This window comes from Triturus cristatus, chromosome 7 (genome assembly GCF_964204655.1).
Source record: "Triturus cristatus chromosome 7, aTriCri1.1, whole genome shotgun sequence".
Taxonomy (NCBI): domain Eukaryota; kingdom Metazoa; phylum Chordata; class Amphibia; order Caudata; family Salamandridae; genus Triturus; species Triturus cristatus.
In genome coordinates, this window is record NC_140590.1 from 741,911,635 (window position 1) to 741,936,732 (window position 25,098).

General features: G+C 43.4%; 1 protein-coding gene across 2 annotated transcripts in view; it reads left to right on the forward strand.

Annotated features, from left to right (window-relative positions):
- Positions 1–25,098, forward strand: part of CYTH1 (cytohesin 1) — a 765,922-nt gene that overhangs the window by 205,876 nt on the left and 534,948 nt on the right. Inside the window, exon 1 of one of the 2 annotated variants that reach the window (XM_085617467.1) lies at positions 16,661–16,995. The exons of the other annotated variant lie outside the window; for it this stretch is intronic. Within the exon in view, the coding sequence (XP_085473593.1) occupies positions 16,968–16,995 (28 nt within the window). The 5' untranslated portion in view covers positions 16,661–16,967. Of the gene's footprint in view, positions 1–16,660; positions 16,996–25,098 lie in introns of those variants that run through there. 2 annotated transcript variants of the gene reach the window in all.

Below are 25,098 nucleotides of genomic sequence, written 5' to 3' on the forward strand. Positions count from 1 at the left end.
AGCCTTCTTCAATTGTAGAAGATTTCGTCAGTCATCATCTTCAACATAAAACTTCTCAATGAATTAGCGTTCTGGTTGAGCACGAGGGGAAATCTACACATCTTAATCTGGCATGGTCCTGATGAGCACCCCAAAAGTGAAAGGAACGCATTGACATAGAGGGATTAGGTTTAAGTCAGTTGTGAAGAACACTTAGACAACAGTGTCGAGGTGGCTTCGTCCTGAAATGGTTTTTAGAACCTCAATGTTCCTTTCGAATGGATTCCCCTCACTACTTCTTGTAAGTCTGTCCGCTTTATAAGCATTATTGTATTTCTCACAATTTTATTTCTTTATACAATTACTTTATAATTTTTTTAACACTCTTTTGATGCATCATTTAGTAAATTGTGCTAATGTTTAGCAGTTTTCTGTTGTGCAATTTTATTTTTTGTATAAAGTGCTTTTTCAAAACCATTGGATTGGCTTTCCCTTAACTGAGCAGCAGCAAAAATAGCGCATTTCAATGGTCTGGTCTGTGTCATTTAGTATTGATTTCTGGAGATCTTTCGATCCGGGTGTATAACCGAAGGTCCCAAAAAGTGAATAGGGTCCCCTTTGCTTTGAGAGCCTTTCCTTTAGGGTTTGACTGTTCAGTGCTAACGATGAACAGGAGTAAAGACTTACTCTTGAAAGGTGTTAATGTGTAGAAACTGAGAGAACACGTGAATGGTGTGTGATAAATATGCCTAGGCTTTGTTAAAACATTTTTACATGTAACATAATATTCATTTTAATGGGTTCAAAAACGTAATAAAATGTAGTCTGAATATATTTGCAGTAAATAGCTATCACCAAGTATTATGCAGGCAATCTGGAGATGCAGGAGGCACAATGTGTAGTATCATCATCTATGGGGAACTAACGCAGGTGTTCCAACCATAAGGTACTGAGGTAGTACATAGTCTGCGGGGAAGAGGCAAAGTTCTGCTCTATCTGTTTAGAAAAGTCTTCTGGTGTTCTATAGTGATGCGTGCACCTGCCCTCGCAAATCTGTGCAGCAGGTGGATGTAGACTCAAGCACAGTTTCAGTGGTGGTTGCTGAGACCATTGTGCAGCATGACTTTCTGCTGGGGTGCAGCTGGTGAGGAAGTGCCCTGTTCACTTATGGCACACATTGACCTCGGGTCCTGGGGAGCACTGTGCACGGATACGAACAAGCTAGGTTGCGTGGCTTCAGATGGGCAATGAGATCTTTGCAGCTGAGTGAAGTGGCACCTAGTTGCCACACAGGGAGCATAGAAGGTCTGGAATGTGCCAGTCAGCACAGAAGGGAGAAATAGACACAGCGGATAGAAGACGACCTCGGGCAAACCAAATCTCAACTGCAGTTCAGCCTACAGATTACTTAAAAGGTTCTCTCTCACTCCTGGGGGCATGAGATAAACAGATAGCAACAGATCTTGTGCTGTCGGTGATGCCCATCTAGGCTTAAGCTGGGCTTTAACAACAGGTCTTCAATCCTAGACAACAATTTGGGCAGGCAGTATTTCTGATAGTAGCATTTGAAGGAAGTACCATTTCCTTGATTTCTTCTGCTGATCAAAGGCAGGTTCTCAACATACACAGATGTTTGCTTGCTTTGTCTACAGACCTCAGCATGCCTTTTCCTCAATTTTTTGAGACTGGTCCAGACTTTATAGGAGAGCAGCCATGCTTCTTGCCTCTGGTTCAGTATTTCTTCTGGCTGGTGTGAACCGCTCCTGTTTGTAGTCCGAGGTAAACATCACTACTTGACTCGCAGGTCAAGCTTTTATTCGTAGACTGTGTCAGTTGGGGTCAACCCAACTAGTATCGCAGAGTTGGTGCAGCATTTGAAATCGTGAGGTGAACCAATGTGTTAAAGTTCACTTTTTCTAGAAATATGTCTGTCCTTAGGCAATGAACCGCATAACATTCTCATTCCCTCTTATTTCCATTGTGATGTCAGACATTCTATAATATCAGTAGACTGGTGGCAATTGGGAAATGTAGCTGGGCTTCAGCTTTCTTCGGCCATAGATCACCACAGGGAATTAGGATGTCCAATTATTGCTGCTTCTTAGTTCAGGTGATCGTCTTGCATCTTTGTGCTCCTCTCTCTTGCGCACACCGTTTTTGACAGGTTAACGTGTGGCATGTAAATAATCTTTCCCTGATGCAAATCTGAAACACAACAACCTGTCTAGAATTGCTTGTGAAGTGGAGAGAGCAATGAGAAGTGCATGTATGGGTGGGCAAAGAAGGTAGATAGAGCAGTTGAGTCGGGCTTTTCAAGGCCTGTATTGTCCTACATGGCAGCCTCACCACCTCGGGTGATGTGCTTTAACTGGAAGGACCCCAATAGGCAGTTATCACCTGTTCTATATACACATTGTATGCATAAGAATAAAATAAATTCCAAATGTTTTCAAGCGTTTCACAACATTGGATCTTTATTCCTTCTTAGGAGACTGTTGGCATTCCAGGTGGTTACAGTTAATACCCAATCTGCTGGATATTCTGCACTGAGCAATAAAACGTATTTACTACTTAACCATCTTCTGTGAATCCAACCCACCCCTCCTTTCTCCAACCCAGAAAGCCATCCATACTTTGGTGTTTTCTTGGTGCGCAGCATCTATTGGTGAGTCCTACCCCCGCTATGAAACTTCAGTATATCCCCTCTTCTGAATTATTCTATAGCGCTAAGAAAGCACAGGAAGAATGTTTAGTCTGGTATGGTCCTCGTGTAGTTTCACTGATCTGTAACTGTCGTTGATGGCAGCCTAGGCTTGGACAATGCTCCTCATTTGCCTCCAGTTTGAGCATCCAGAGCTTCAAGTTGCTTGTTCATAGATGTCTGAATATCAAGAATTGCCTTGATTCCTTCTTTAGTTGTGCACAGATATTTCCACATGCATTTGGGATTATTGCGCTTTTCTGAAAACGTGTGCCTAAGTACGTGTAAAATACCTGAAATAGTCTCATCGAAAGGAGATGATGCTTTATAGACGCGAGAAGCATCCTCTTCAGTTTTCAAATTACCCAAGAAAGCTTAACTTGTGTAGGCAGCTTGGAGCCAGTGCCAGATCTATTGGTTTTCATTTTAATAGATTCAGATATATTTTTATTGTTTTATCCCCTCTTCCTACTCCTCAATAGCTTTTTTTCAGAATGCACTAATTGTTGGGACCAGGATTTCTTATTCTACTGGAAAATTAAAGCGCTAAAGAGGAAAGTGTGGAAGTAGAGGAACGGAAAACGTCAAGGCCTGATAGGTTTACCGGGTAATTGTTGGAGTCCTTCAAAGTAAAATTGTGGTATTTCATGCTTATACATTTCCATAAGATTCAGAGGTCATGTGTTGTAAAGGTTTTCTCCTTTTCTTTGTAACATGTCATTGCATCTCTGTGGGATCTCTAGTGTTCTAGAATGTCAAGTCACTGTATGCTAGAGGGAAGAATGTTAGAGTCAGTGTGGTGATGAACCTGCTGACGGTTGGGTGGATGAGCTGTTATCCCATAACTTGGAATAAACCTACTTGAATCTACATCCAAAGTATCTGCATCTTTCTTCGTGGGAAGAAGTTACTTTGTAACACTGGCGACGACTGGGATCATCATCAGCTCAACTCCAACCCTCAACTACATCTAGAAGGCCAACCTGCTTCTTATTACTGTGAAGAGGACTAAATTCTCAAGTAAGAACGTTCTTTATTTAATATTTATCACAACAGAAGTGATAAGCTACTCAGTTTCAACTCTGCATCGTGGTCTCACCGCGCTTTAATTCAATGACTTTAATTAAAAAAAACGCTACATTTTCGTTGATCTTCAACCTTCGTGTGACTCTCAAACCTTTAAATCCGTCTGGTTGTACTAGTTTCTGATGACGGAAAATACACGAGCTAAATCCATTTTTTTAAAATTCTGCTCGTACGTTTCTCTGCATATTTAGATTTGAATATTACTTACTCTGACACTCGCGCTGCCACACGCTGCTTCATCTTCCAGAACTCTTCGTTTTCTCCTTGTTCAAGAGAAGTCTCTCGCTCCTTCATTTTCGTGACTGTGACGTCTGACCTGCCTTTTGTCACGCGCGAAGACACATCGTAACTGGAGCGCAACGTCGCATAATCAGAGGCTTGGAGCGCGTTGGAACGCAACGTTAGTTTTCTATAACGTCGCGCTGTGATCTTTCATCGCGTATGCAATTGGCTGACAATTGTTTGTTGCTAAGCAATCTCCAGTCAACAAGCAGGTCACTCACGTTGTATCGTCTCACCGATACGGTGCTAAAGGCAGAACTACACATCGTATTTCTGCGTTTTGATCAGCTGGCTGGGAGCGGATCTACTGTACAACTACACTGACACGCACAGTCTCAATTTAAGTGACTTGAGCGTGTCAAACGACTCCTGTGTTACAGCGCTGACACGCACAGCTTTATGCTTGTCAATTCTTCTAGCGAATTCAACTTACAACTACACTGACACGCACAGTTTCAAGTTCAATGATTTAAGCGTGTCAAACAATTTTAAAGGTACAGCGCTGACACGCACAGCTTATGTTATTCTATTGAGAAAACACATCTGAACATCATCTTGTATTGCTCTTTCAGAAAACAGTACTTCTGGCGTTTTATTGTGCTAATGCTCACCACATATTTTTATAATGTAATGTGGTAAATGTATTTTGCTTATCTTAGAAACCAGATACACGCGCATGTATATCCTCATAGCACAGTTAGAGTGAATCATACAGCGTTTTATGTGCATCCATTATTATTAATAATGAGAGACTACTGAGATACAAAATATTTAAATATCTTTCTAAACTTGGTTAATCTACAATTGTTCAATTTAAACAGCTCAATTTAGGTACGTTCTAGACTCTCAATATTGTTAGTTTTATTTCACATTTTCCTTTCTCTGTTCTCATTTTTGACTATACAAACACCTAATAATGCAGAATGTTACAGCCGCTCCATTCTTCCTGCAGTCACCAGGTGACCCACCCATCAAATGGTCCAAATGGAAAAAAGTCTTTGAGCGATATGCTCGTGTGTGTGGCACTTCTCTCGGTGTTGAAAGGAGGACGGCTTTGCTCATGCACTGTCTTGGTTCGGAGGGGCAAGATGTGTTTGATCATCTTCCAGACGTCCCTGACAGTGCTGCATCTGGTTTGAATGAATTTGAACAGTGTATTTATAAGCTTGATGCACATTATTTACCAAAGGTTAGTACCATTTTAGAGCGCTATCATTTTGGTAAGCGTATGCAAAAGGAAGGTGAAAACATAGAGAATTACGTAACTGACCTTAGACGCCTAGCATCCTCCTGTAAATTTGATGTTCACACGGAGATAACGATACTGGATCAGTTCATGCTTGGTTGTGTTTCTGAGAAAGTGCGTGATGAACTTTGGATGAAGGATGAACCATCTCTAGATGAAGTTTTAGTAGTGGCGAAGAGGATAGAACACTCCCTACTATGTGTAACGGAGATCAAAAAAGATCTCAACAAGGATCTCAACAAAGAGGTTTCAGTGGTCAATACTGATGTAAACTCAAAATCGAAAGATTCTCAAACAAATTCAAAATTCAAACAAAAAACTGTTAATAAGTCTCGAACCAGTCTTAATAAAGAGAATAAGTGTTATAGGTGTAACAGTACTTCTCACTGGGCCCATGACAAGTCTTGTCCTGCTCTAAATGCTGTGTGCTCATATTGCAAAAAGAAGGGTCACTTTGTCAATGCTTGTAGGATCAAAGCTTCCAAAAAGAGTGTCAGTGAAGTTTCTGATGGAAACGTGTCTGACCAGCATGATTTTGAGTGTGGGCAAATTGTAGTCCAAGTTGGTGGTGATGGACCACTAGATTTCATTTCAGTAGAAGGCCACAAAACGAAAGTATTGTTTGACTCAGGAGCAAAGATTACCATTGTCTCAAGCAAATTGTTTAGTGACAATTTGAGTGGAAAAATTAAATTATTGAAGCCTGACATTCGTCCAACTGCGTATGGTGGTGATCCCATTGATCTAAGAGGGTATTTTGATGGACTGATAGAATATGAGGGTTGTTCCACTGCAGGGAGGGTTTATGTCTCAAAGAAAGGAGATAGTATCATCAGCTGGTGGCATCAAAAAGATTTAGGGGTCATGTTAGACCCAAATAATTCTCCTTCCATCATTGTCAAAGAGTGGAAAGCTGTCGAGTCCATTGATGCTTCTTTGCAATCTCTTTTAATAAGTGAATACCCACAAGTGTTCGGGGTCAAATTAGGCTGTCTTAAGGTTTATTGTCACAAGATTAAACTATCTCCAGGTTCAGTTCTAGTATCTAGTAAGGTGCGTAATGTCCCTTTTACTGTTAAGGAAGACATGCTTAAAGAATTGAACAAACTTAAGTCCCAGGGCATCATTGAGGAAGTAGAGGGGACATCATGGCTAGCTCCGGCAGTGGCCGCCAGAAAGGCTGACGGATCCCTGAGACTCTGTATTGATCTCAGACAACTCAATAAGTGTGTACTTGTGGACAGGTATCCTATTCCAAACATATCTGAGTTGTTGAGCATGGTAGGTGACGCAAAGATATTCAGTACTATCGATCTAACTTCAGCATACCACCAGATCTTACTTGATGAATCCTCAAGGGATTTAACTGCTTTTGTCACGCCCTTAGGAACATTTAGGTTCATAAGACTCCCGTTTGGCTTAGTTTCTGCTGCCTCGGTCTTCCAACGTGTTATGGAAAAGGTCTTAGTTAACATTCCTGGGGTCTGTGTGTACCAGGATGACATTTTGGTATATGGTTCGGATGTAACAGAACATGGCAAGAGGGTTAGGCAAGTGTTAGACAGACTCACTACACATAACTTGACTATTAAACGAGAGAAATGTAAATTTGGTCTTAGCAAAATTGATTGTTTAGGACATACCATCAGTGCTGACGGTGTAGTTCCTAAAACTGATCTTGTGAACACCATCAAAGACCTAATAGCTCCCTCTTCTAAAGAGGAACTCATGCGTTTTCTTGGGATGGCTGAGTACTACAACAAGTTCATTAAGAATTTTGCTGAAGTCCCTTTTAACATGAGAAGTCTGCTAAAAAAGGGTGAAAAGTTTGTTTGGGACGAACTTTGTAATAAAGAATTTAATGACATAAAGCTCAGATTACAGAATGCACCAAATCTCCGGAATTTTGATCCTACCAAAAGCTCTATTATTTCAACCAATGCGAGTTTAAAGGGAATTGGTGCAGTCCTGTATCAAGGTGGTATATCCCCTGACAACACCATCATGTTCATTTCAAGATGTTTGAAGGGTGCAGAATGTCGATAATCAGTGATTGAACGTGAAGCTCTTGCGGTATACTGGGCTATTAAAAAATTCAAAAAGTTCTTGTGGGGCACTTCCTTTGTTGTGGGAACTGATCACAAACCTCTTAGTGAGGTGTTGACTAACAAGGGCATTGACTCCATATCTCCTAGAATCTCGAAATGGGTCGTTGGCTTGCAGGGGTTCGACTTTATTGTCAAACATTTTGAACACAAGTTGGTCGCACACTGCTCGTCACACCAGTAAGTTGCTCAAAGGACTGTGGTGAATGTAGTGGCGACGGCGGGTACGCCTATGCCACGATGTGTAAAAAGAAAAAAGTATGTGTTGCATTTAGCCATCCCTGGACACGTGTTTCGAGGTAGTTGCCTCTCGTCAGCAGGGAGCAGGACAATGTAAAGGGGTGCCGAGTGGACTGCCAAAATGTAATTAAAACCGGTCAAATACCTCTCATGGCGCGCAGGTGCAGAACCAGGGCTCGTCAGCCCGATAGCTCACGGGAGCTGTAATAATTTGAACACAAGTTGGTCGCACACTGCTCGTCACACCAGCAAGTTGCCCCAAAGGACTGTGGTGAATGTAGTGGCGACGGCGGGTACGCCTATGCCACGATGTGTAAAAAGAAAAAAGTATGTGTTGCATTTAGCCATCCCTGGACACGTGTTTCGAGGTAGTTGCCTCTCGTCAGCAGGGAGCAGGACAATGTAAAGGGGTGCCGAGTGGACTGCCAAAATGTAATTAAAACAGGTCAAATACCTCTCATGGCGCGCAGCAGTGTGCGACCAACTTGTGTTCAATTTATTGTCAAACATGTTCCTGGCTCTGATAATTTTGTAGCGGATACTCTGTCAAGGCTAGTTCCTGCTAACCAATCTGATGTATCTGGTGAGAATTGTGATCCATCATTTGGTCATCCTCATGATTTTGTTTGTGGGGTAGATTACAAGGTGATCTCTCAAGAGCGTTGGTTGGATGCCTGCAAGAATGATATGATAATCCTAGATGTCTTAAAACTTATTTGTGATGGTTGGAGTTATAGAGAACAAGGCGGAGTTTCAGTGAAAGACTTTTGGTCAGTTAAGGACCAACTCTCCTGCTGTGAAGGATTTTTGCTGAGAGGTCATAGGCTAGTTCCTCCGGTATCCCTAAGAAAAGAGATATTGGATCTAGCACATGAGGCACATTTAGGCATCTCTAAAACCAAAGAGAGGGTACGCTCCAGTTACTGGTGGCCAGGACTTGACTCTCAAATAGAACATTTAGTTAGAGAGTGTGTTCAGTGTTCCCTTAGCGAAAAGAGTTTGAAGACTAGGACACAACCCATGGAGAAGAGATCTCGTCCTACTGGTCCCTGGAAGGACATAGCCCTTGACATCTTAGGTCTCATTCATGGGGATGGGTCCGATATATTTATTGTTGTTGTCATTGATCTATTTTCAAGGTGGCCGGAAACTTTCTTTGTAAGGAATGTTAACACCAACACTATTATTAATTGTTTGAAAGATCTCATTGCTAGAGAAGGGATTCCTGAAACCTTACTCACAGACAATGGGGTACAACTTGTCAAGTGACATGGAGTCTTTTCTCAGTAATTGTGGCATTACTCAAAGTGTGCCCTGTATCACCCTGAATCCAATGGCACTGTTGAACGCTTCAATAGGGTTTTGAAAGAAACTGTGTCTCTAGCCAAATTAAGTGGGCTCAATTGGAAGGATGAAGTTTCGAAAAGAGTTTGTGTGTATCGTTTTGCACCTCATACCACTACAGGGAAGTCTCCTTTTCTGTTGTTTAGGGGAAGGGATCCCGATACTTTTTTAGAACCTCCCTGGGTGAACAAGTTTCTTTCTGACAAAGGTGTAATGTTGGATTCTACATTGTGGCAAGAGAAAGAAGATTTGAAATGTTCAAAGAGTAAAGAGAACTATGACAAGCGTCACGCTGTTAAGTTCACAAAGGTTAAGGTTGGTGATTTTGTTCGGATCAAAAGACCGGGGTTTTGCGTCTCTGGTTCTAAATTCTCAAAGCCTATGAGTTACAAGAGTTTTTGACAATGCTATAAGAACCACTGATCACAGGGTGTGGAATCTGGGTCGTGTTGCTCCATGTAATGCAAATGTCTTAAGCTTCCCTCGTAATATCCAAAAGGGGGAAGTGACTCCAGAAGCGATTATAAGGCCTAACAGGGTTTCACGCACTCCGTCTTACTTGAATGATTGTTATGTAATGTTTTATGTAATTGGAATGAATATATATTATATCTTTATTTTTTTGTCCTTGCGTTTTGGGGTATTCCTCTTCTGTGTTGTGTAAAGGGGGGAGATATGTTGTAAAGGTTTTCTCCTTTTCTTTGTAACATGTCATTGCATCTCTGTGGGATCTCCAGTGTTCTAGAATGTCAAGTCACTGTATGCTAGAGGGAAGAATGTTAGAGTCAGTGTGGTGATGAACCTGCTGACGGTTGGGTGGATGAGCTGTTAACCCACAACTTGGAATAAACCTACTTGAATCTACATCCAAAGTATCTGCATCTTTCTTCGTGGGAAGAAGTTACTTTGTAACATCATGCCATTATCTTGACAAGAAACTACATTAGTAGTTCTTGCAAAAAACGAATAATATCTCGTATCTTGCATTTCAAAGTCCCATTTCATTAGTCAATATAATCATAAAGACACATTCAGAAGTATTTGTGAAAGGGTAAAAACTTTGTAATTTGACTTAACAGGAGCGATTTTTTTTTTTCCTGAGCAATGTCTCAAAATTGACTGATCTCCGAGCTGCTATCTGTATATCTAAACTGTACATCTTGTACTGGCACTCTTAAGGTGGACACACAAAAGGTTGGACTGGTCTTATCCGTGACAGTCATCATAAAAACAAGCATGGCTCCCGGCTTTCTCACTATGGGCTGTGTGTCATGTCACAAGTCTAAGGGCACGTGCTCATAGGTTAGATATACTATCCACATCACAAGCTATATAAATAGTTCAAAAGGCCTACTTTTTACCCTAACACTGTTTGGAATCACAGTAGATGACTTCATACCAGCACAGAAAAAGACCCCACCTTTTGGAAGGAAATGCACAGTTGACGAGAAACCTGGGACACAATCGGATATTTATTTGTCTGCCCATTTATTTTTCCCATGAAGTGTTTCCTTCATTTTTAGGTCGAAGCCTACCAGACAGTGTAGCTGTTTGGTTTGCTAATGACATCTTGGGAACATTCGGAAAACTACCCTTGGAAGGCATTCTACCAATTGCTTACCATTGACTTTGTTGTATGTAACTCACATTTGTTTGCTTTCTGGCTCTATTTGTGTTAGGCTGTCCGGTTTGAGTCAATACCGTCTATTGCTTAAACGTATATTTACTGTATTCTTCCACCTGTACTGGATTTCTGTAGACAGGCCTTTAAATCTTGTGTTTATGTTGTCATATTTGCTGTACATTTAAAGACAGAGGTCAAATGGTAGGCTCTCTCTTCCAAGGAGCTTGGTGTGTACATTTTTAGGTCTCGCCTATGCAGCGCGCATGTGCTGCATAGGAGGCCCTTTAGCCGTTGCTCTGCTCATTTTCAAGCAAACACTTGTGCTTGTGGTGGCATCCACCTTGCGGGAGCGAGCAGCGAATCGCATGTTAATTGGTTGTTGATCGCTCCCACAAGGCGGATGGTGCCACAAGCACGAGTGTGCTTGAAAACAGTGCACGGCTCTCTCTCCTGAAACCAGCGGCTGTTACGAGTGCATTTGCCTGCTCTTTTGCGGCCGCGCCACGCTCCCTCGCGCTTCCAGCCTTTCTATCTCTTGCTCCTTTCTCTCAATGTTTCGCCCCCTTGCCCCGTCGCTCTCATCCCTTCATTTAAGACCTGGCGGATTCTCTGCATGTCCCAGTTGCATCCGAAGCTGTTTTAGCCTTGCTGATTACTTTCATTCTGAGCCCCGCCCCGGGCTCCAGGAAACAAAATTTTACCTTTTGTTCCTCGAGCAGCCAGAAAAGTGAAACCGCCGTTGGGCCTGGATTGAGGCCAGAGGCCCTGTATTCTGCTTGCTCCCCCGTCGGAGGCCTCTCTTTCTCTGTCATCCAGAAGCCCACAGGTTAGCATCTTGTGATTTCAGGAAATTCACTTAATCAGAATGTGTCCGTCTGTAATGCAACTGGTGCTCATGTAAAGCGCTCTGATTACCTTCAAGTCGAGTTTGCGCTATATAAAACGGCAACAAAAAAAAAGACTGCATAACAACTGACTACAAGTCCACTAGAAAAAACAATACTAGTCTATTATGCGGTTTGCAATAAAACTATGTTTCCCTTGGTCCTGATTAGTGTATTTCCGAGACCTGTTTAAAGCGACCTATTTTTTATATTCATCATATGCATTTGAATTCTGTGTTTAACAGGTCACTAAACTCACAACTCAAACTCACAACACACAACACTCTTGCTGAATCTTAAAGTGGACCTCCTTTTGCGAACGTCCGTGCCCCAGCACTGTGACGTCACTGTCCCTCGGGCTATAGCCAGGGCCATTGGAATCAAACGATTTTGCAGCTGCTGTGTTTCCTTATTATTATGGATTTGCCGCATAAACCATAATCTTATGCATAATTTGCAGATGTACAAAAAAACCTCAAACGGATCAAAAGTAACTAATAATGCAGCAACACGCATGGCTGCTCAGTGAATGGCTCTTTGAAAGGTTGACTTGCCCTCTTTTTGTTGCTTGTTGCTGTATTTTGCTGTTAAACTGGAACTAATGAGATGAAACCTTTGCGCGGACAGATGTTAACCTGTGGGAAACTAACAAATTATGGAACTAATGCTATTAAAAATGTGCCACATTATGCCGTATAATTTACCTTCTCTTGCTGCAATATTTAGTCACCCCTGGCATTATTTTGTCCTCCCCTGCTGCTTTGTGACCGTGGCTATAGCACTGGGACTTGCCCGTCTAACTGTTCCACAGCGCCAATGACGTAATTATAAACTCTTCTTTAATCGGTGCTACTGCAATGTGACGTCTGCGTCTCCCTTAAACCAAACCCTTAAAACTGCCCAGCACTTCTGGCACACCAGTCCTAGCACCGCATTTAATTACTTAACTTATTTTAAAACCTTCAATAAATGGTTTAAATCCTACCTTAAAGCTGTTATCAGGGGTGTGACTTATACCTTTCCTTTTGTGACAATACACAGAGTTCCGTTGCTCCAGAACACTACACAGATGTCCCAAATTACCAAAAACAATGCAACACAGTAGGATTCATGAAACCTCCCACCGAAGCAGTACAATGAAAACCACAAGGTGTTACAACATATTGTGAATTAAAACCTAAACATCAAGCGTCTGAAGGTACAATAGCTCACAGTCATCCAGCACAATATCCTTGGCGCAACAACATAAACTGTTGCATGGCTAAACACTTATAAGGTCCCAAAGGCGAGACCTATTGGCTATGCCAATGCTTTTTTCTTTAGCTTTAAAGTGAGAGGATTTATGTGACAATCATGCTGGCTAGTGGGGGTGTGCTTGAGGAAGGCTGCACAATGTTATTTATTTTTCTAGCACACAACAAAATGTAAATGTCTGTAAAAACTGTGCATATATTTCAGAATATATCAGAATTAGAAAAGCATAAATGATGCCCATTTTTTGGTAATTCTGAAGTGTGGTGGAAACATATTTTAATTCGACCAAAACAAATCAATACACTGAGTGATGACTTTTCCACACATTATGGTTGGTGTACTGTATACTTTTATTAATAAAACTGTATGTTTGTGCAAACGTATTGTCTGTAATGGCAGCGTGCTGCCACACCATGCATACTCCACTTTTCCCCTCCCCACTCTACTCTGCACCACTCCACACAATGCCACTCCACTCCACACTGCGTCACTGCACTCCACTCTACTCTGCTCCACTCCACTCCACTCTTCGTCACTTCACTTTATGCCTTTCTGCTCTACACCACTCTACTCTATGCCAATGTATTCTATCCCGCACTACTCTACTATGTGCCACTGAACTCTGTACCGCTCCACTCTGCAACACGGCACTCTGTGCCACTACACTCTATGCCATTTCACTCTACTCTGTACTACTCCACTCTACTGTAGTATATTCTCTGCCAATTCACTCTACTCCATTCTAATCTATTCTGCACAATATGCCACTCTACTCTTCGATACTGTACTATATTGTGCACCACTCCACCCTACTCTGAAACAATCTACTCCATCCCACTCCACTCAGCGCCACTCCACTCGGGTCCACTCAGCGCCACTCCACTCTACTCGGTGTCACGCCACTGTATTCTACTCTGCATCACTGCACTCTACGCCGATGCACTCTATGCAACTCTACTCTACATCACTCCACCGTACGCCACTCCACTTGGCCACTCTACTCTGAAACACTGCACTCTAAGCTACTGCACTGTGCGCCACTGCACTGTACCCTGCACCCCTCCACTCTACGCCACTCCACTCCACTATAAAACAATCTACACCATTCTACTCCATGCCACTACTCTGCCACTGCACTGTACCCTACTCCACGCAACTGCACTCTGTCCCACTCTACTCTTCTCCACTGCACTATGCCACTGCACTCTACAACACTCTATTCTGTAAAACTGTACTCTCTGCACTGAACTCTATGCAACTCTGCTCTGCACCACTGCACAATATGCCACGCAACACCATTACGCTCTACGTCACTGCACTCTATATCACTCTATTCTACTCTGCGCCACTGCATTCTATTCTGCACTTCTCAACTCTATGCCACTCTTTTGCACCCTACGCCAAAACTCTCTGCCTCACTTCATGCCACTCTAATCAGTTCTGCACAAATGCACTCTACTGTACACCACTGCTGTCTGTGCCACTCTACTCCACACCACTCTATCCTGCACCACTCCACCCTGAACCACTCCACTCTACTCTACACCACTTCACTCTACTCTGCGCCAATGCACTCTGCTCCAATGCACTCTGCTCCAATGCACTCTGCTCCAATGCACTCTGCTCCAATGCACTCTGCTCCAATGCACTCTATGTCAATGCACTCTATGTCAATGCACTCTATGTCAATGCACTCTGTCAATGCACTCTACGCCCATGCACTCTACGCCCATGCACTCTACGCCAATGCACTCTATGCCAATGCACTGTATACCAATCTACTCTGCACCACTGTACTTTGCGTCACTTCACTCTAGGCCACTCTACTCCACTCCATGACACTCCACTCTATGATGATCTACTCCGTTAAACTCTACTCCACTTTATGTCACTCCACTCTACAACACTCTGTGTCACTCTATACTACTCAACTCTACAACGCTCTATGCAACTCCCTTTATGCCACCCCATGCCACTTTACTCCACTCCACTCTATGCTACTCTACTCCTCTCTACGCTACTCCACTCTGACACTCTATGCCACTTCACTCTCTTCTATGCCACTGCACTCTACAACACTCTACACCATTCCACTTTTCTCCAGTTCTCCACTCGATGACAATCTACTCCGCTCTACGCCGCTCTGCAGCACTCAACCCCATTCAAAGCCATCTACACCACTCCACGACACTCTATGCCACTCTACTCCATGCAACTCTACGCCCTTCCAGTCTGACACTCTACTCCATTCATGACACGACACTCCACTCTACTCCACTTTACGTCACTCCACGCCACTCTCCTTTACCCCATGAACTTTTAGCCATGCTGAACAGCAGCCACGCTGAACTACAACATGGCTAAAACCTATTGGCAAAGGCAGTAGCTCTTGCATAGGTGAGACCTATTGGCTTTGCCAGTGCTGGTTTGGGTATCCAGTGCCTGTTTTACCCAATGGACGCAGGTTACTTACATACACAGTTGTATCTTTTAGGCACTGTTTAATATTGTAGTTGTACCCATAATGGGGAAAGATCATATACTTCCACTCGATAACTCACCGCAATGTAAGCACCTTAACCCTGAGTGGGGCTCTTATATATACACCTTTAAATTAGTGCTATCTGATGACTTAGTTTAAACACAATAATCAATAAAAAATATGAAAAAACATCTTAATGTGATAAAATTGTCAAAGTAAACCATCAGCACACCAGCCCTGGTGCTGAAGTGAACTACTTTTTGGGCGGATGTGACTAGGTAGAATGCAGTACCAGAGGGGAAGGAGGTGGGCAAAAGCAAATGGGTGGTGGTGGGCAAAAACAAAATTGGAATTACAGTTGAACAGACTAGTGGATGAAGAGTTAACCCCTAAGGTGTTCTATGTCTCTATATATGTGACTTTTTTATGATTTATGTTACAGTGGTCATTAGCCAATACTTTTTGATTTTTACCAAAATTGTATGTATAAAGTACTTTGGGCTCTCGGTCTGCCCTCTTTGTCCATTGGTCTGTTACTATATCATTCACATTTTTCTTCCCCCCCAGTAAAGCATGGGGCAGTGGGTCAGTCCACTTAACAATTGGTTGACTTCACTGTGAGTTAACAACATTCTTTCCTTTTACAAGCAGCTCATCCACACAGAAAGTAGTTCCATTAAGTCCCAGAGCTACTATGATAATATGGTCTTTTCAAAACCAAAACAAAATCACTTTTTTAACATTTGTTTTAGACTAATGAGAGCTCTGCATCTGGCGAACAGTATTTTGCAAAACCCATGACCCCCAAAAAAATTGCACTGACAAAGCCCAAAGGCGATCAGCTCGTGCTTGTTATATGAAACTGACGAGACAGCTAATGCAGGGTCTAGGTCAGACCTAAAAACCTTAGATTTCTAGTGACCCCAGATTGGAGGGTCCAACTAGTCCCTCACAGTTAAATATTTTATTAGCCAAAAAAATGACAATGTTATCCCAGCAGCCGTTTGTTTTGTCCAATGCATTTCTCCGGAGTCCTTAAGTTGGACCAGCATTTTAATGTTGGTGACCCTCACTAAAACTTTAAACATCGAATACAACTAGTTTAAGCATTGAAACCTACGAAACAAAGACAGGGTGTGCTACTCGTCTGTCATATATAACAGAAATTGGTACGGGAACTATGGCACTAAGTTGTGTGAGCTTTCAGCCTTGTCTGTGGAATTTGTGTGGTGAGGGTGGGTTTGCAATACTTTAACCACATCTTTGCTGTCAGTTGCTTAGAGCGCAGGCATGGGTGAGAAGGGGTTAAGCTCCACGTTAAGTACAGAAACAGAAGACTGAGCCAGTGTGACAGGAAAAGGGTGTGGTGCCCCCTTCTGTGCTGCCTCTTGGGTGCGGTGCGTCCGTGACGCCTGTCCGGGCAAGGGGCAGACGATTGGCGTACAGCGGGTGGGCGGGTTTGTTGCTGGAGCTGAGCAGGGAAGCGGTGTGGCTTGTGATCGAGGGTGCCTTCGGTGTTTCCTGCAGCGTGCGCCACAACACGAACACCGTGCCCTACCCGGACCTACGAAGGCTGGGCCCACCACTCACCTGAGCAGTTCGGCGCCCCCCTCCTGGAAACGAGGCGTAATTTACCACTCCTGCGCAGGCAGCGAACCCTCCCCCAACTCAGTTGGACAAACTGAAAACCGCCATAGCTCATACAAGGCCGCATTGAAGCGCCACTGAACTGAACCGAAGATGGTACTGAGGAGCGAAGAGGGGAATGGTGAGTGTAATTTCCACAGGGAAAAGGGGGGCTCGTTGGTTGTCGTTTCAATGGCGGCTCAGCATTTCCATCAGCGGCGGCTCTGTGACCTGCTTCATGTAGTGCGTGTTTGCCATATAGCAATGCGGCGCAAGAGTTTCAAAACAACATAACTGAAAAATAGAAACGCTCAACATATCGCCACAAAAATTTACATGTATCAACTGTTGTTCGCTTTTACTTTATTAGTCACAGATAGATCCACTGTATGAAAATCTTAGGCACTCCAGGAGCTTATTACATAGGTCTCTAGGTGTAAAGCAATTCAGGGTTCATGCCGGGTCTGGTGGCTTAGTGAACTAATGCATCCACTGCAGGGGCCTGTGCTGAACCTTATGGTCATAGGTTCAGTTCCACTCATCCTTTAATTCTTTCTGAAGTCGATAAAATGAGTACCATTGAGTTGGATAACAGTAAACATCTGTTATTTAGCCGCAAGGTACAAATGCACGTTATGTTATATCTATTCATTCAAAATAAGATGGCCTCGGAAATGTATGCAGCTATCCCAGAGAGCCGGAGTTTCCAAACTGCTAATCCGAGGTTTGAATCAACATGAAACTGGCAAAAAATACTGCCCCTGTTTAGAATCCCTGAGTGTAACCGTCCCTCAAGGTTCCATCCTTGCACCCACTCTGTTTAATCTGTATCTGGAACCATTACGGAACCTCCTAAGCAAATCTGGAATCCTCTACCATCTCTATGCAGATAACACCCAAATCTACCACAAGGTGTCTTCCTCTCAAGATCTCTCACTACTCAACTCTACTCTCAACTCTATTCACAACTGGATGTTAGTTCACCAACTCATTCTCAATCCCTCCAAAACTGAATTCCTCCTCCTTTCTACCTCTCTCTCCCCGCCCCCTGTTCAATCCTGGATGGATCAGCTAAATTTACTCAACAGTAAACCCATCATTGTCGACTGCGCTAAATCCCTAGGTGTCATACTTGACAAAAGACTCAACCTAATCTCACACATCAACTCCATTGCCAAGAACGCACGTTATCAGCTGGGCCTTCTGTGGGGGATTCGTCGGTTCTTCCCGGAGAAAGATCTAAAAACCTTGGTCCAATCACTAGTTCTCTCTAGACTGGATTATTGTAATTCTCTTCTGACTGGCCTTCCCAAATCTCTCCTCTCCCCCCTTAAATCCGTCCTCCATTCAGCAGCTCGCTTCACTTCAGGGTCCAAACGAAGTGACCACATCACTCCTATCCTGTCTTCTCTCTGATGGCTTCCCATCGAGGCTAGAGCTATTTATAAAACCGCTTGCATCACCCACAAAGCCTTGCGCTCTTCCTCCCATCGCTATCTGGCGAATAAACTGAAATTGTCCGGAGGCTTGAGACCTTCTCGGAATGCGAAAAAGTTCCTGCTTGAGCCCCCCCCTCCTTCAAAAGGGAACAATTGATGGCTCAATCGTTCTCAGATTTGAGGTCTCGCTTCCTCCTTTGCTCCGTGCCACCACCTCCATCCGGATCTTCAAAGCGGACCTCAAATCTCTTCTATTCCAAAGACACTTTCAGAACTAATTCCTTCATTCTCAGACCCCGCCAGGAAGTTCGTTAGTCATTGTAAATTTGTTATATTTATTTATTTTTTGTACATTCCTTGCTTGCTGTGTTTGATATTGTGTTCCTCTTGCTTGCTGTGTTTGATTCTGTGTCCTGCTATTTTTGTACGTTCTATTTTGTAACATTTCTCTCATGTAACGTAACAGGTTCTATTGTACAACGCTCTGACACCTTCGGGTAAAGTCTGCACTTTATAAAAATGCATAAATAACCAACCTGCAGGTATCTGGATTGTGTTCTTATGATGTTTTACATTTAGTCAACGTGTTTGTTGTAGAAATCCTCTTGTAATCAGCCGGTCATGAGTTCAATCACAGTAAAATAGGTGAGTGCATAATGCACCCGCAGCAGCCACCAAATGCCAAAAACAATCAAATGTTTGTGTTTGTTATAAATGTTAATTCATTAATAATAAGCCTACAACACACTACAATACCATGCACACAAAATGCGTTTGATAGACGTTGTTTTACTCCATTATCGTGCACAGAGGATGTCACATACCTTGCCCTGGCTCCACCATTGCTCTTTGATACCACACTAATTTTCTTCACTTTTCCTTGGCTTGATAACATTAACACATACATTTATAGGTTTGTGTGTTGGCTTACTTGTGAAGTTACAGGGTAGAGCGCCTTTTTGATGACTGGAGGCGAAGGTAAGGCTGTCTCCAACGGGGCGCTTTTTATTAGTTAAATGATGCCTGTTCTAAGCCAGTGCTTAAGTGGCGTAGGAGCTCCTGATTGTTTGTTGTCGCAGAATTTTTGAGCAGGGCACCTTAGAGGAGGCCATGGTATCGTAAAGTCGGCCTCCAATCCTCCACTTTCCACGCAGGCAGCCGATTGGCTGTCTGTGAAAAGTGCAATGGTTGTGCTGCAGCGTTTGCAACAATTCCCCTTTGAACTGAAAGCCTTTTAGTTCATTGACAGTACAAATAGGCACTGCAGCAATGAATAGGACACTGGCTGGCATCTCTTGCTTGTGCAGCCATTAGAAACGATTGGAGAGTCACCAGTGAATCATTTACATGGGTGTTCCCAATATTTCTTGACAGGGTTATTAGGCAACCATATGTTATTAAATACATAAAGGATACAGGGGCCCTTTACAGCACTCACAACCTGGCATGCAATAGTGAAATAGAACACCGATGTTTGTAAATCCAAATCACAACGAAAATATTTCTAATGTCAAAGAGATGGTCTGACACCAGTCATTTTTGGAGAACACCTCCTGGAAGTATTTATTAGCACTGCCAGTACATACCGGCGTGTAGACTAGATAATCGCTGTCCTGCTGTTGTCACTATACTAACAGTCACAGGCCTGTTCTTGTTCTTACAAGGAATTCAGCGCTATCCTTGCTTACTGAGGATTGGTGCTCACCCGGGCCTGTCCCAATCCTTTTAATTTTGAAACCAAGGTCCTCTCAACACCCATCCGCTGAGAGGTTGATCTTTTCATTTATTCATAACTGTTAATTGAAAATGTATGTTTTAATATTGCTTCGGAATGTCCTCTAATTTCATAGTGGTATTTTATTTGTTTATTTATTTATAGAGCGCAGCATTCATCCCAGGGGATATCAAGGTGCTAGTAGCGAAAGAGAGGGCTAAACTACTGGTACAGGGAGAACAAGTGGGTATTAGTTTTTGGGGAACAGATGGGTTTTCAGTTTTTTTCGGAACACCAGATAGTTAGATGTGAGCCGTAAATCTAAGGGGAGTTCGTTCCATTTCTTGGCTGCCAGATATGAGAAGGAGCGCCCTCCAGACCTTACTTTCTTGATGCGTTTAGTTCTGGCCAATGCTTGATGTAGAGACAGTTAGCTCCTTGTGGGGACATGGAACTCAATTTTCCCCTGAAGTATTTTGGGGCCGCTTTGATACAGTACTTTGTGTGCGTGACTGAGCAGTTTAAATACAGCTCTTTGACGCATAGGTAGCCAGTGCAGGTTTTTCATTCACATCGATGCTGAGCTTAGTCTGCTTTTATTGCACACTAGTTTAGCTGCGGCGTTTTGAAGCACCTGTAGCCGCGTGAAGAGAAACCCATTCATGCCCACGAATAAGGCGTTTCCATAGTCGAGTTGACTTATAAGCAGGGCTTGCTTGACTGTTCTTCTGCAGTCCAGCGGGATTCAGGGGAAGAGCCTGTTTAACAGTTTCAGGGTGTCAAAGCCCTTACCACAAAGGGCCCGCACATGGTCCTTCATGGATAAGGTGTCATCAATGAAGATGCCCAGATTTCTTGTGCATTGCTTAGGGATTGGAGCAGCCCCAAGTGTTTGTGGCCACCATGTGGCGTCCCAAATCAGCTTGGCCCCTCCAAAGAGCAGGATTTCTGATTTCCCTGCATTTAATTTCAAACAATGCTCCTGCATCCATTGTGCCATTTCTGAGAAGCAGTTATGTAACTTTATTTTGGTGACTTCAGGTCTTTCCTCAAGGGCCACCATCAGCTGTGTGTCGTCTGAGTAGGAGCAAATACCAATTCCCCACTTTCTACTAATTTCCGCCAGAGATGAAACATAGGCGTTAAATGAAGTGGGGCTTAGCGATGCTCCCTGTGGGACACCGCAGCTGATGGTTCTAGATTTAGATTGGAAATGACCTAGTTGAACTGTTTGTGTTCAATTACTAAAAAACGAACTGAGCCATTTCAGAGCTGTAGAGTGGATTCCCTTTTCATGAAGGGTTTCCAGCATTCTATTATGTGAGACCGTGTCGAACGCTGCCGACAGGTCTAAAAGTATCAAAGCTACGGCTCCTCCCTGGTCAGTACAAGATCTGATGTTATCCGATACTGCCAGTAGCGTTGCCTCCATGCTGTTGGTAGCCCTGAAACCAGTTTGAGAGGGGTCTTGTAAAATCATTAGTTTCAAGGTAGTATCCTTTTTATCGTATCATGATATGGTGAAGGGACTGCCAAGTTGCCTCATGTCATGTTTGCCCCCAACCTCCCTCCCCCCCCCCCTGCCCGGCGCCTTTTAGACCCTCACGGGTGAGTAGCACGCTTTAAACACCCTGATTGATTGATTATTGCTGGGTTTTTAACAAACAGCAGCACTTTGAATGCCAAGAGTTTTCAGTCCATATGTAAACTTTAAAAGGAAAGTAGAAGTCCCCGAATACAACAGCTTTTGGCTAAAAAGCAGAGCCTTGATTGCTGGTGTTACACTTGACCTCTTACATACATTTAAGAGAAGGATCTGCATAGATCTTAAAGGTGAATAACTCAAGGTGACGCTGAGCCTGTGTCGGCCAAAGATCTGTTTCTAGGAATCTAGCGCGTCTTTAGGACTTACTTAAATGATGAGCCACATATGAGCTAGGTGGATGAGCAGGTGAGTTACAGCATCCTAATCGATAACCAAGACTTTGTGGGATCAGTAAACCTGAATAGTGCATGTGCCCGCATCTCTAAACCTGGTTAGGGACAGCGAATTAGGCGACCTGCTGGTCTTTGATCAGGTTCAGGATGCCAGTGTGGAAAAGTTGCATATTTCACATCATCTGTCACATAACCAGTTGGAAACGCTTTGGTTTGCATGTGGTAAGGGGTGGCCAGTAGGGAGGCCTGAAAGTCCCCTAAGAGTTGCTGACTGGAGGTTTTGTTCTCTAGAGAATAGCCCAATGCTTAGGTATGGCCTGGTTTGTGTGTATGCATATTCACATATCACAGACCTAGCTAGGGAGCATTGGACTGCTGAACCACCCTTGCCATCTCAAGCTTGGCCTATGGTTGTCTGGCTATTAATTGTGAGCCATATGGATAATGGCAATTTCCTATTCTCGGAATGTGCAGTAGGCACACTTAAGCGCTTATAGCATATTTAGAATGTCGCTGCAAAACTAGCTTTACAATGGTCGTAGATGCCTTCCGATTCCCTAGAATGGGATTCTCTTAATTGGTTATTGATTGTCCAGCGGGTCAGTTTCAAATCTTTGCGCTTGGCCCGTAGGGCTGTACATGGTAAGGGCCCATGTTACATACAAAATAAGTTCACGTTTTTTATTCCTGCCAGAGGCTAAGTTCGGCAGTTAAGTTGGGAGTCAACTCCTCAGTAAAAGCTGTTCAACATTGCATTGCCCAACCTTGAGAAAGATCCGCAGCGGTTGTTAGTAAAGCTTAGAAACCTGGCTGTATACAGAACACGCTTGAACTGGTGCTCTTATCTAATTATAATTGTAGGTATATGATTCATTATCTCCAAAAAGCATAATCTTACAATGGTGATTTCTATTGGATAGCAGTGTAGCGTTCTTGAATAGGCGATTTCAGATCTTTTCAGGATAGGGCCTTTCTGATGTTGATATTCCAGTTCCTGGTAGCATGGATACGAAAATCCTACTTTTTGTTTTTGTGTTTACAATTTGTTTCCAATATGACAATGTCCTGCCTTCTAGAACAACAATGGGTGCCCGAGGTGGGGTTTTTTCCCTTCCAGGTGTGCAGTGCTTTAGTTTCTGGTAGTCGTGTGTGATGCATCTGGTCTTGAAGATTAACAGCCTTGGATTGGATGCAGGTGTAGTTCCAATGTAGGCCGTGAGGTGACATGCTGCTGCATGAGGACAATATACTTTCAGAAAAACCCTGGAACATGTAACATGTAAGTCTGCTAATATTTGAACTGTTGCTGTGACGTGTGTTTCACAGAGCTTAGGTTTCATTTTCTTCAGGAAGACAGCTGGTACTATGTTGCCTCTTTTTTTTTTTTTCTTTCTTTTTTTTTGGACAATGTGTACTTCGCAGCCAAATTCTGTGTCGAAGGTTGAATCCAAGTTGGTGATATGTTGAATGTCAGGTGGGGAGAAGCTGTCTATTTTCTTTAGGTGTGTCAGATTGGAATTTGTTGTTGGTTGTTGCTATTGACGAACATCAGGAATTCTGTCTTATTTGGGTTGCGTTTTCGGAAGGTGTTCGGAGTTAGTTTTGAATGAGATACAGGCAGGTTTTGGGTCACTAAATGTTGTGAGCGATTAGGATTTTCAGGTAGAGTTCTTTGTCATCTGTGTTTGAGCTTGATGATGTAGTTGATAAATAGGGTCCCAGTGGGCTCCATGTAGAGGCTGAAGATGATTTAGTACAGGATGCCACAGTGTGGTGCTCCATAGGAGCACGTAGTTTCTGTAATCTTAAGGTTCCTATCTTGACAAATAGTAGCAGGTTGGAGGGAAATGACTGCAGGACCTAATCTGATACGGCCATGCATTTCCAGTGTGCGGATCTGGGCTTGGTTGTTCAGAGTATTGATGCAACGGAGATGCTGAGTAGCATTTGGCTACTGGGGTCATCCATGTTGGTGGCCATGAGGGCATTATGTACTACTTGAAACTAAGGAGTCTCTGGACCAGTTATGGGTGCCCCAGTGGGAGGATTGCAGGTTTCATTGGTTAATCATGGACAGTTTTAAGGCTTGCAGATCATTGCACTGGTCAAGAGTGGCGAGGTAAGCATCTGTTGTTCTCGTGACCTTCCTAGACTGGCCAGTTTGGTAGTGTATATAGATCTTTTAATTACTTGAGGCTGCCTGGTGAGAGACTTTTCATGTTATCAGTACAGAATAAGGCCTAGCAGGTCTGTACACTGCTCCAGGGCATCCGGGGTTGTGGCAAACCTTTCTACAGTTTCCGCCAAGGAATGCAGGTAGGAGTCTTGTTGGCCACCATAATGGTTACATTGCAGGTCATCACATTGCTCTAGAACAACTAGGTGGGTTCCTGGACTGTTTTGGGATTGGTAAGTGGCTGGCTTGCAGGGCCGTGGATCATTAAGGGACTGAATGTGGTAAGACTGCAGACTCTTGGTTGGTCCTAAGTGGCCAAGGGAGAGTCTACCAGGTCTGTTGTTACAATTGGAGGTGGCCATGCGATAAGCTCGAAGATCTCCGGACCTCTAGACTAGAGGGATTCACTAGCATGGAGAGGGGATCTTATGAACTAGCTTGTGAACCTCGTATCTCTACAACTCATCAATCTATGCAACTCCTCTCTGTTTCGCCCCTTAACCGACCTCTCTTAGAGGAAACTAAATGGTACTAATTAAGCTACACTAAACTGGAACCTAGGTAGGTTTTGTGAGCATCGAGAAGGTAGGAAATCAGCAGTATGAATCACCCTTAGGACTTTTTTCCCAATTTCTGTTTCTGCTTTCCTCACCTTCCAATAAACACGGGTTTGTGCTGGTCTGTCGTCGTGGGTGCTGTGGCTATTACGATATAGTGGAGGGTCAATGACCCTTTTAGTTTGGAGGTGTTGTCGCACTTCGTGTGTGCTCCTTGCCATCAGATTGAGTGCTTAGAACGTGAATGTGGGGGGGGGGGGTTGCTCTTCACTGTAGTCTGGTTCAGTCCTTCCCCCTCGCAAATTGTCTTTACTACTTTTATTGTGCTTTCTGCGGTCTCTGGTGCAAGCTGATGGATTGCACTCTCATTGCATGATTGCTTCATTGCATCCTCCCGTCACTGGTGCTTCCTGTTGTATTC